Genomic DNA, 13,239 nt, shown 5'->3' on the forward strand with positions numbered 1-13,239 from the left:
AATATTCCCTTACCTTTGATTAACTTCATCAGAATGCAGTGCCAGGAATCCTAGTTCCACAATAAATCGTTGTTTTGTCCCTTACTTATGTCCAATGAGCTTATTTTGCCAGCATGTGTAGTACACATGTCCAAACGCTCGCGCAGATGCAGGCAAACGTCAGACGAAAACTTCAAAAAGTTATATTACAAGTCGAATAAACTGGTCAAACTTAGTAGAGAATCAATCTTCAGGATGTTGTTATTATATATGTCCAATAACTTTCCAACCGGAACATTCTTTTCAGTCTCTATAAGTAATGGAATGCATGGCCATATCATGAGGAAAGCGCGTGACCAAGAACTGGCAATCTGCCAGACCACTGACTCACACACCTCCCATCCGGTCCCACAACACAGCATAAGCTTCATTCCACGTTCTACTGACTGTTGACATCTAGGGGAAGACGTAGGAAGTGCAAACAGATCCATATATTACAGGGAATTGAATAGGCGATGACTTTAACAATGACCACTCTCAGAATTCTTACTTCCTGTTTGGATTTTTCTCAGGTGTTTGACTGCCAAATGAGTTCTGTTATACTCACAGACATCATTCAAACAGTTTTAGAAACTTCAGAGTGTTTTCTATCCAATAGTAATAATAATATGCATATATTAGCATCTGGGACAGAGTAGGAGGCAGTTCACTATGGGCACACAATTCATCCAAAAGTGAAAATGCTGCCCCCTATATCAAAGGAGTTAAGTGGCTAGTGATGCATTTATTACATCCATTTTTTTATTATTAAAGTGGCTAGAGATGAGTCAGTATGTTGGCAGCAGCCACTCAAGTTAGTGATGGCTGTTTAACAGTCTGATGGCCTTGAGATAGAAGCTGTTTTTCAGTCTCTCGGTCACCGCTTTGATGCATCTGTACTGACCTCGCCTTCTGGATGATAGCGGGGTGAACAGGCAGTGGCTCGGGTGGTTGTTGTCCTTGATGATCTTTTTGGCCTTCCTGTGACATCAGGTGGTGTAGGTGTCCTGGAGGGCAGGTAGTTTGCCCCCGGTGATGAGTTGTGCAGACCTCACTACCCTCTGGAGAGCCCTGCGGTTGTGGGCGACAGCCCGACAGGATGCTCTCGATTGTGCATCTGTAAAAGTTTGAGTGTTTTTGGTGACAAATTAAAAGCAGTGGTTCGCTTTCAGTTTTGCGCAAATGCTGCCATCAATCCACAGTTTCTGGTTGGGGAATGTTTTAATAGACTCTGTGGGTACAACATCACTTATGCACTTGCTAATAAACTCGCTCATTGAATCAGCGTATTCATCAATGTTATTGTCCGACCCTATGCGGAACATATCCCAGTCCACGTGATCATAGTAATCTTGAAGCGTGGAATCCGATTGGTCGGACCAGCGTTGAACAGACCTGAGCACGGGCGCTTCCTGTTTTAGTTTCTGTCTATAGGCTGGGAGCAACAAAATGGAGTCGTGGTCAGATTATCCGAAAGGAGGGCGGGGGATGACTTTATATGCATCACTGAAGTTGGAATAACAATGATCCAGGGTTTTGCCAGCCCGAGTCGCGCATTCGATATGCTGATAAAATTTAGGGAGCCTTGTTTTCAGATTAGCCTTGTTAAAATCCTCAGCTACAATAAATGCAGCCTCAGGATATGTGGCTTCCAGTTTACATAGAGTCAAATTAAGTTCTTTCAGGGCCGTCGATGTGTCTGCTTGGGGGGGAATATACACGACTGTGATTATGATCGAAGAGAATTCTCTTGGTAGATAATGCGGTCGGCATTTGATTGTAAGGAGTTCTAGGTCAGGTGAACAAAAGGGCTTGAGTTCCTGTATGTTGTTATGATCACACCACGTCTCGTTAATCATAAGGCATACACCCCGCCCTTCTTCTTACAAGAGAGATGTTTGTTTCTGTTGGCGCGATGCGTGAAGAAGCCAGGTGGCTGTACTGACTCTGACGTATCCCGAGTGAGCCATGTTTCAGTGAAACAAAGAACATTACAATCTCTGTCTCTCGGGAAGGCAACCCTTGCTCGGATTTCGTCTACCTTGTTGTCAAGAGACTGGACATTGGCGAGTAGTATACTCGGGAGCGGTGGGCGATGTGCCCTTCTACATAGCCTCACCAGAAGACCGCTCTGTCTGCCCCTTCTGCGGCGCCGTTGTTTTGGGTCGCCGGCTGGGATCCAATCCATTGTCCTGGGTGGTGGACCAAACAGAGGATCCGCTTAGGGAAAAACGTATTCCTGGTCGTAATGTTGGTGAGTTGACGTTGCTCTTATATCCAGTAGTTTCTCCCGACTGTATTTAATAAAACCTAAGATTTCCTGGGGAAACAATGTAAGAAGTAACACATAAAAAAACAATACTGCATAGTTTCCTATGAACTCGAAGCGAGGCGGCCATCTCTGTCGGCGCCGGAAGTACATGTCATGCACAAAGTAGATGTCCTAACCGACTTGCCAAAACTATAGTTTGTTAACAAGAAATTTGTGGAGTGGTTGAAAAGCGAGTTTTAATGACCAACCTAAGTGTATGTAAACTTCCGACTTCAACTGTATGTGGGAACTCCTTCAAGACTGTTGGTGCTCCCGATGAAGCTAGTTGAGAGAATGACTCAGACATTGTTGCCCTGCCAGCCACTGTCTTAGCCGCTCTGTGTGTGTTTGTGTGTGTGTTAGGCAGCAGAGCACCGGGCAAATTAACTTTTTGAGTTAGTAAATCAAGTCAATGTATCCGAAAAGCTGTGAGAGTTGGAATTTAGAAAAGAGCGGGGGTGAGAGAGAGAGATTGACAGGGAAACCGAGGGAGATACTGAGAGCAATGGAGCACCTCGTCAAGATTGTTACCTTTACAAATACTTTGTCCCATCAGAATTTTCACAATTACATCATGTTTTTAACATTGGAAGACTGATGTGTAGCATTCTTACCTCATGCTCAATATTCTAATGGCGAACAAAACCAATGTTTTTAAACATACAGCTTTTGAGAGAGAGAGCGTAATTTCTTTGAAGGTTGTGAAGTTATGCTAACCTTGCACGCACAGGCTAGGATTTAATTTCATCCGCTGTTTCGGGTGACAGCAGCAGCGTTTCGGGAAACAACCGTAGAGTACAGAGGCCCAGCACTGAATCTGGTTTCACTTCCTAAATGCTAGTGTACAACACAAGGGTCTATCTGGAGTTTTGGGCTGTAGCCAAAATTGAATGCTGAGCGAGTGATTGCCTAAGCCTCTACATTGTTTCTAATGGTAGATGAATAATACATCTATCCTATGTTCATCACAGCTATCGTATTACTGAGTGTTCACGAGGAAAGCCTTCAGTGGCCAAACCTATTTGGCCGTACAGTATATCCACTAGCTAGATCAGATCGGGCACGGAATGACTTTTTGTTTCTTCCTCCAACTTTCAGAAGGGGCGGTTCTCTGTGTACGGGGAGTACTGCAGTAACCACGAGAAGGCCCTGCGGCTGCTGATGGAGCTCAACAAGAACCCCGAAATAAGGACCTTCCTCCTGGTGAGGATCCCACCGCTCACGCAAGTTGTCTCCTTTTCACGCATCTCCTTTTATCTCTTTCTCTGTCTATTGTCATTATCTCTCTCTCATCATGTCAACTCTTCTTCCGTTTATGAACAATGAACACGGGTTCATTGTTCATAACTGTGCTTCCTTTGAAGTCCTTTGACTGTGCTTCCAATGGTGATGTCATGCTCAGTGCAAGCTGGTCAGCTGCAGTGCATTGGCACAGCTGGATGGAAGATCTGAGCCTTGTTGACCCCGATGTGCTTCCTCCGTCTGGTTATTGACTGACCTGATCTTGCTCTAGTTGTGCTCTGTACATTTTCTCCCAGGCTGCTAGTGGAAAATGATGTGATGTACTTATACTTAGGTCACATTTTTGTCTGACTAGCCAATGTTAGCTAGCTAACGCTAGACTATCTTACCTGTATACATCGTCATGCATGATGGACGCGTCTCCCTGTCAGGAATTCCGTACCACGGTTGCCCTTAGTTTGAAGATGTAATCCAGGAAACAGGTGTTTTCCCCGTCTCTTTAGCTATCATACTCTAATTCCACTGATTTCAAAACTTGATCCTTCAGAAAGTGGAGATCAACACTTGAGCAGCTCCACTACACAATACATTTTTTTTAAAGCCGCGTTCGAAAGCATTACCAAAACAGACTGACGAGTTCAAATAGACCAAAGCCTTCTATATGGCAGACTCATTATCTCAGCCAATCATGGCTAGTGGGAAGGTTGCAGCCTTCTTCTGTAGCTTTACCAACAAGGCTTGTAATTTAACCATTTTATTTGTATTTACAGATGGCATACAAGTTTGATGTTAAGGCACATGAAAGTTCACATGTTCAAGAAGGCATTTCCACCAAAAAACGCATTTTGATATTATAATTTTCTTTTTTACATTCAAACGGCTCTCCTGTGAAGTCGTGACTTGCGACATACGCCTAGTTTCCTGAATCGGGTCACAACCCATTCCTTTTTTCAACTGGTACCGGTGTTTCTTCAGACGCGTCTTGTGAGGCCTGTTGGCATCCTAGTCTCACCTTTGCACAGATGGGTCATATTAGTGTGTATCCCAGACAGAAGTTAGCAGATCGGCTATACCGACTTCAGACGAGTCTCCTGACACTTTTGGAGGTCGTTGAGCAAAATGGAGAACACCATCGTGTTTGTGAGTCTCATAGATGGGTCATAATAGTTTTGTTGGCCAAACTGTTCGGATGCTACAGACGATTTTGTTGAGAATACCGAGATGTCTCATGGTCTGACAACCACCGCTCTAGCTCTGTCACCTTTCACCGCGGATGCAGAAGTGCAACATAGGCGGGCGGATGCGTGCCCCATACCGACCAATGATGTGCTTTCTGTTTTCTCCACTGTAGTATTCTGGTGTGGCGTATATACTTTCATCTGGTGAACGCTGCCCTTGCTTACCCTTGGGGACTTAGCTTCTGAAATACATGATTCCTAGAAAATAGAGCACAGAGAAGAGTAAACCCACCAGCTTTATCGCCTTCTCTCTCATACATCGGAATAATTCCCATCAGAAGGGTTTCACCACCAAACTGATTTCTTGGTTTAATTTTTGAAGCATGACTTTAGTTCCAGTACGCCACCCGAACCCCATGGAGGTCATTAATGCGGCTGAGAAGACTTTCTATGGTGTTTTGGATTTTGCTTCTTGCCCTTAACCGTTTTACATAATCATTTTAGTGGAGTAACCAAGTTAGTTTGAGAAGAATAGTAAAAAATCACAAAAAGGATATGTGTAATTTTACAGGGCCATAGATGTCCCACATGAATAAATTCATTTTTGTTCAAATCTCTCTGTGTTCCAGCACTGTATGCTGTTGGGAGGGAAGAAGAGCACAGACATTCCCCTGGAGGGGCTCCTGCTATCACCCATTCAGAGAATCTGCAAGTACCCCCTCTTACTGAAGGTAAGGTCCTGCTGACCCCAAGGAGAATGCAACTCAGTCCTGCCTCCAAGTCAGAGGGGCTGTGTAATTTATGGCCAATTAATATTTCCTATTAGATGTCAAGATATAAAAAAAAAAAGGGTCATTCTTTGATTACTTGATTTGAATCTGAAATCAAACAACCCAAACAGTTTATTTTTGTCGTTTTTACTGTCGAAAATAAATATCACATGCATGAAAGCCAGTTCCACAGCAGTTTTTACATTTGTCCTGGTTAATCAGGGCCTGATTTAGACCTGGGACACCACGTGAGTGCATTAATTATCAGGTAGAACAGAAAACCAGCAGGCTCTGGACCTCGTAGGTTAAGAGTTGAATACCCCTGCTCTATAACATGCCACCAATCACCACAAGCTTCAGTGCCTACGAGCTTAGATAACATGACCACATGGGCAATCAGTCGCGGTCCTGTGAAATTTGCACATCATGACTAATGATCTATACAGTGGTCAGGACCAATGGAGAACAGTTTTTAGTTTTGTCTCTGTCAGGATCTGGCCATTTGTGATGAAGCCTATAAGCTACATCAATAATAAGGTATTATATAAACAAAGAGCTCTGTCCACGGACCCATAGCATATGACACGTCCTTTTGAAACTCTGAGGCGCAACCGTGCGTAAAGACCAGAGCCGGGTTTCCTAAAATCATCTTGGTTCATCGTTAGAACCTATGGTTCTAATGCTGAACTTCGCCTTAAGATGCTTTTGGCAAACGGGGCCCTGTGTATATAAATGTGCATATTCTCAACAACCTGAGCCCGTTGCAGACTCACAATGATAGGGCAGTAATACAGTAGAGGAGATACTCAGACTGCTCGTCCTTGTGTCCCTCTCAGTCAGCCAACCAATCCGCTGCAACTTTGCGCTGAGTGCTTTTACTTAGTGGGGAGTTTCCTCGATTTCAGCACCAGGGAACTAGACTGCTCCCCCCCCAATGGAATCATGTGATAAACTGAACATGCCCCCCCCCCCCCCCCCCCCCCCCCCCCCCCCCCCGGACGCTATTAGCTGTGGCTCTTACAGGTTCACTCTACATGTTTGGGAAACACTTAAAGTTGGATCGTAATTAACGACACATTTGGCCATCGTAATGCTTAAAGCGACATATAGCGGCACCCGGTCCTAATACTTACGGACAGTAAATCGTTGGATTTATGAATTTATATAGGCAATTGGCAACAAAAATTCATTGTCACAAAATAGCTTTACTTTATTTAGCCCATCCAATGATGTCATATATTTAGCCTATAGGCCTATGTTACCTGTCTGCAGAAGGCATAGGCCCTAAATCAGAGTCCAGCCTCACCGGTGTGGCGGTATATTACACAGTTGTCAATAGGCCTATGGAAGCACTACTAGGGCTGTTGCGGTGACTGTAATATACCGCCACACCGGTGGTCAAAAGTCATGAAGGCAGTCAATTTTCACATGACCGTTTAGGCACAATAATTAGGTTTCTCCTAGCTCTGATGCTGATGGTCATTAGTAGCCTACCAAACTTGCTAACTGCCTAGTACTCAGCACTCTATTGTCGCTCTAATCACTCTGACATCAATGCAAATGTGATCAAAAATCTAATCAAACATTTCATGAGAGCCCATGAGCTCATGTTGCACAACATTTCTATATGCTATGCAATTGTGTGAGAAACGGAGTGATGGCCTCTATTAAAAAGACGAGGATCGAATCAGCTTTCGATAGGCTAGTCCTACTATATTTATTTCCTAATATTGAGCACATTGCTTCTCTTTACAACAAGAGTATAAATAAATAAATAAAGCTATTCTGTTTGAGACAGGTGCATGATATTGGTCCATTCTAAATCAAAACAAATTTCACACATATATATTATTTAGTATATGTGACTCACCACCTGGATTCGGTCCCTATGTAGCAAAATTAGAAATTGGGCTTTTACATTGGTAAAAAGTAGATAATCAGAGCTACAACATGGTATATCATACACTGCATTTTTGAGGAACAATGGGAAAGTAATTCTGCTTTGAATGTTGATTAAACTTGTAAACTCACTTTTGAGAAAAGGGCCTTTGAATGTTTTTGTACCTACTGGAGAGCTCTCCTTTGTCAACACCCATTCAGCCAGTCCCACCCATCTCTTTAAGGATTCACATGTGAGGTCATGTGCCAAACAGTGAGTAGTGTAGTAAAGATTGACTAAAAGTGGTAGTAGCATACAATAAGGAAATATTCTAGGTAAACAAAGTGTCCAGATAAAAAATATTTTATAAATTTTAGATGACGCTGTCGTGTCTTTGGCATCATTAAGGTGAAGACTTATTTTATCAAATCAGTTCTCTGTAATTATTATTACATGATTAACCTGTTGAGGATGGGGGCGCTGTTGTCACTATTTATGCTAATCGTGTAATTTTTGAAACGGCTTCCCACAAAATTCTTGATCGTACAATATGCATATTATTATTATTATTATTGGATAGAAAACAGTCTATAGTTTCTATAGGAGCTGAAATTTTGTCTCTAAGTGGAACAGAAGTCATTCTACAGCAATTTCCCTGACATGGAGTCAGATTTCAGAAATTTTGGCCCCTGATCTGGAGTCAGTTAAAAGGGCACTGTTATTGCTATGAGTATACGGACACTGCTTACGTCTTCCCCTGGATGCCTTTACGTGATGACGATTTGAATGGGGTCGATTGCGCGTTCACAGGCACTACAAATTAAAAAACCCTAGTCACTCTTTTGGAGCTGCGTCATGCGCCTAGAGGACACCGACCCGCACCTGTTCCAAGCATTAGTGGAGGGAGTAATATTACTCTGGTCATGTTTCTACTCGTTATGGGAGTTAAAAACATCATAAGGTAGTTAATTTAAAGCGTTTTATAGCAATTTATATCCGTTTAGTGCGATTTTGGGACATTTATTTCTGAAACGCTGTGAATTGCTGGGCACGCTTCCAGTTCATCCCGAACGCAGTTGGCATTTCCACATGGCAAGAGGACAGCTTTCCACCAAAAGACGATTGGACCCAAGAAAGGATCCTTTGCCCAAGATACTGATGGAAGAACAGCTCAAAGTAGGACATTTTTATTATGATAAATCGTGTTTCTGTCGAAAAATGTTAGTGGCAAAGGACGCCATGTTTTTTGACGTAGCTTCGCTTGGCGCAAACTGTATTGAAAAGTAAGGATAATTAAAAAAATGTAATTCCGCGATTGTATTAAGAATTAAATTGTCTATCAATCCCTGTCCACCCTATATTTTTTAGTCACGTTTATGAGTATTTATGTATAAGAGTAGATCACTGTCTAATATGGCGCACGGACATTTTCTCACCAGCTGGGCTACATTTCACATTGTCTAACCATGATTTTGGTGGCTAAATATAAACATTTTAGATCAAACTCTATATGGATTGTGTAATATGATGTTACAGGAGTGTCATCTGAAGAATTCTGAGAAGGTTAGTGAAAAAATTAATATATTTTGGCGATGTTGACTTTTATCGCTCACTTTGGCTAGAATCAATGCTGGGCTGCTATGTGCTATGTGCTATGCTAATATAACGATTTATTGTGTTTTCGCTGTAAGACACTTAGAAAATCTGAAATATTGTCTGTATTCACAGGATCTGTGTCTTTCGATTAGTGTATGCTGTGTATTTTTACGAAATGTTTGATGATTAGTAAGTAGGTAAACACGTTGCTCTATGTAGTTTTTCTAGTCCATTTGTGACGGTGGGTGCAATTGTAACCTATGCCATCTACCTGAAATATGCACTTTTTTCTAACAAAACCTATCCCATACCATAAATATGTTATCAGACTGTCATCTGATGAGTTTTTTTCTTGGTTAGGGGCTATAAATATCTTAGTTTAGCCGAATTGGTGATAGCTACTGGTGTTGGTGGACAAATAAAAGATGGTGGATTATGCTCATGTGTTTTTAGGTAATAGATGTACATCTTTACATATTGTGTCTTCCCTGTAAAACATTTTAAAAATCGGACATGTTGGCTGGATTCACAAGATCTGTGTCTTTCATTAGCTGTATTGGACTTTAATGTGTGAAAGTTAAATATTTAAAAAATATATATTTTTTGAATTTCGCGGCACTGGTTTTTCAGTGGGGGTGGGGGGGGAGTGCCGCTAGCGGCACCCTCATCCTAGACAGGTTAAACTAATCATGTAAATTGAATTGACTAGGAAGTCGGGGCACCACGGAAAATCTTCAGATTACAAAGTTAGAATTTTCCGAATATAACTCTTCAGATATTTTATCTGATCAATTAGTCTTCTATTAATGAATTATTCTTTACCTCACGTCAGTCTCATTCCAAACATCGTAAATCGTTGGTTATCTGCACGAACCCAGCCTAAACTATGAATCATCCATATACCAATTGGCTTAATTATTTATTTACTAACTAACTAAATAATCACAGAAATGCATAAACAAATAGTAGATATTGGTTACTAACGATGATAGGTAAGATTCCCTAGTGGGCTAAACCGATATGACGGCTTGGTGGACAAAGGGAAGGGGGTGTGGACTGAGAAAGAAGCGGGAAAGACAAAATGGATCACTACACACAGTGGATAATTATATTAATTGAAATGCTAATCCTTTGCACATGAACGCTCACTCATTCGGGAATAATTGCAATCAATATAATTACGCCCATATGGCGTTGTTGTCTTCTCTGTTAGAATCATTGGTCCGTCTGTGGGAGAGTCAGTTCATCAGAGAGTCTCTGGTTACTCATGGTGGTTGCTCTATCGGCGGCTCCTGATAGTGTCTGTTGTAATGGACACGTCAGGCGTCCATTGTTCTTAGAGTAGATGTTTTGTCGGTATTCGCATCCCAGATTTATATAATTTCTAGCTGCAGACTAGTAATTAGTATCTAAGATTTGCTCTTATTCTGTAGTGATCAATAGTCTCAGTTGAACCATTTCCAGCCGTGAGCCAATGCTCCACGTGGTATAGTTTTCTGGTTTTGGTACTCAAACCTGTACCACCTCAGCTTACACCGAGGTATGCGTGGTCTGAGGAGGATTTCCTCAGGAGAGGTTTTATTCGTAACAATAGAAAAGGGCGGTTTCATGACGCCAGATCACGTCTGTGCTCACGGGGGTGTGGCGGCTGACTAGTTCAACTTTACAGGGAATAAAATTCTCTCAAAATGTAAAGGTTAACATTACATCACTTTACAAATAGTTGAATCTTTACTCAATAATTTTATACAAGAATTAGATGCAAACCGCATAATTGAGAAATGTACACATTCAGAGTTATAGTTATGTGTGTTTCCTGTCCTTCGTGGGGACACCAAATGAAACACACTCAACATAACTGTCCCTTAAGTGTCCACGGTCTCTTCCCACATTCTCAAAAGTGGACATATTGTTTAATTCTCCCATTTTGGAGGTTTAGGAGTTTGGCCAAGTGAAATCCTTTGTTCTCTGTGGTCTCTCTCTCTCTGCATGACCAGGGGGAGAGAGTCTCCGCAAGAAATCTATGGCCTGAGATAACAGAACCTGGGTGTAGGAGAGAGTGAGAGAGAGAGGGGGAAGCCACGATCCACACCCCGAAACGGCCACGTCTTGACAACGCTTACACAGACACACTTGTCTAAATTGATGGGTCATGTGAAATGGGTCATCTTTGGAAGGAAGGATGTCAGCTTTGCGCAAACTTGTTCTTGTTTTGGCCACTGCGGTTATCACAATTCGGGTCCACACGTGTTTCCCAACTCCGTAGTTGGTGAAGAAATGGTGCATGTAGTTGATGACTGCGCTGCTGCTTTTGTTGGATGACAAGCCTTCATCAATCAAGTAGTGGACATGTTGTGCTATTCCTTCACAGCAGACACTAAACAAGCCACACTAGTGAGGAGTTAAAAAGTACATGGGACCTGGCTGCATAGGGTCAGAAGGATAGTACACCTGTAAACAACAAAATAACATTAAGATAAATTACAATGAATTGTCTCACCCCTGTCAATCTGTCTTTACACAGCTCAGTGAAAGGTATTTGCCTGCCTCCATTTATATACACTACCGTTCAAAAGTTTGGGGTCACTTATAAATGTCCTTGTTTTTGACAGAAAAGCACATAATTGTGTCCATTTAAAATAACATTAAATTGATCAGAAATACAGTGTAGACGTTGTTAATGTTGTAAATGACTATTGTAGCTGGAAACGGAAGATTAAAAAACAGAATATTTTCATAGGCGTACAGAGGCCCATTATCAGCAACCATCACTCCTGTGTTCCAATGGCACGTTGTGTTAGCTAATCCAAGTGTATCATTTAAAAGGCTAATTGATCATTAGAAAACCCTTTTTGCAATTATGTTAGCACAGCTGAAAATTGTTGTTCTGATTTAAAGAAGCAATAAAACTGGCCTTCTTTAGACTAGTTGAGTATCTGGAGCATCAGCATTTGTGGGTTCGATTACAGGCTCAAAATGGCCAGAAACAAATAACTTTCTTCTGGAACTCGTCAGTCTATTCTTGTTCTGAGAAATGAAGGCTATTCCATGCGAGAAATTGCCAAGAAACTGAAGATTTCATACAACGCTGTGTACTACTCCCTTCACAGAACAGCGCAAACTGGCTCTAACCAGAATAGAAAGAGTGGGAGGCCCTGGTGCACAACTGAGCAACAGGACAAGTACATTAGAGTGTCTAGTTTGAGAAACAGACGCCTCAGTTAAGAGCAAACTCTTATTTACAATGAATGACAGCCTAAGAAGAGTTCTGCCCCTGAACAGATTTTTAGCTTGTCAGCTCGGGGATTCGATCTAGCAACCGTTCAGTTACTGGCCCAACACTCTAACCACTAGGCTACCTGCCACCCCATTAAATAGTACCCACAAAACACCAGTCTCAATGTCAACAGTGAAGAGGCGACTTCGGGATTCTGGCCTTCTAGGCAGAGTTGCAGAGAATAAGCCATATCTCAGACTGGCCAATAAAAAGAAAAGATTAAGGTGGGCAAAAGAACAGACACCGGACAGAGGAACTCTGTCTAGAAGGCCAGCATCCCAGAGTCGCCTCTTCACTGTTGACGTTGAGACTGGTGTTTTGCCGGTACTATTTCACGAAGCTGCCAGTTGAGGACTATTTATGATCTCCATTTTCCACCCCATGTCCAACTTCTCTCTTTTCCAACTTCTACATTCAACTTCCACACTCCATCCTCCAACATTTCCCCAAAACGCTGTCCTTACTGCATCCCATAATCTTACCTTACCTTTGCATCCCCACATCCACCATCAACCCTTTTGGTTTTTAACCATCAACCCTTATTGATAAGATGATTCCTAATAATGAGCCTGGTGCGCTGGATGATATCTGTAACATTGTCAAATAGTGTTTATGTACTGTAGTACTACTGAAGACATTATGACTCTTTGCCATCATCCCCTTATGGTCTTTATTCCCTACTCTCTCTCCCCCCACTAGGAGCTGCTGAAGCGGACGCCCAAGAAGCACACAGACTACCGTGCGGTGGAGGAGGCCCTGCAGGCCATGAAAGCAGTGTGCTCCAACATCAACGAGACCAAGAGGCAGATGGAGAAATTGGAGGCCCTGGAGCAGCTGCAGTCGCAAATCGAGGGCTGGGAGGTGAGGGACACTATCCTATTTTTAGACCATGGCGTTAGGATGCACCCTAAAGATCACCGTGGATGGAGGGAGGTAGAGCGGATGGGGATGGGAGTGAGGGCAGAGAA

At 42.4% G+C, this 13,239-nt stretch overlaps 1 protein-coding gene across 1 annotated transcript in view; it reads left to right on the top strand.

Annotated features, from left to right (window-relative positions):
- Positions 1-13,239, top strand: part of LOC129860454 (phosphatidylinositol 3,4,5-trisphosphate-dependent Rac exchanger 1 protein-like) — a 131,177-nt gene that overhangs the window by 34,512 nt on the left and 83,426 nt on the right. The window contains exons 4-6 of the mRNA XM_055930846.1: positions 3,428-3,532; positions 5,379-5,480; positions 12,971-13,132. Coding sequence (XP_055786821.1) covers positions 3,428-3,532; positions 5,379-5,480; positions 12,971-13,132 — 369 coding nt within the window. The remainder of the gene's footprint in view (positions 1-3,427; positions 3,533-5,378; positions 5,481-12,970; positions 13,133-13,239) is intronic.

Source organism: Salvelinus fontinalis, chromosome 8 (assembly GCF_029448725.1).
Source record: "Salvelinus fontinalis isolate EN_2023a chromosome 8, ASM2944872v1, whole genome shotgun sequence".
Taxonomy (NCBI): Eukaryota; Metazoa; Chordata; class Actinopteri; order Salmoniformes; family Salmonidae; genus Salvelinus; species Salvelinus fontinalis.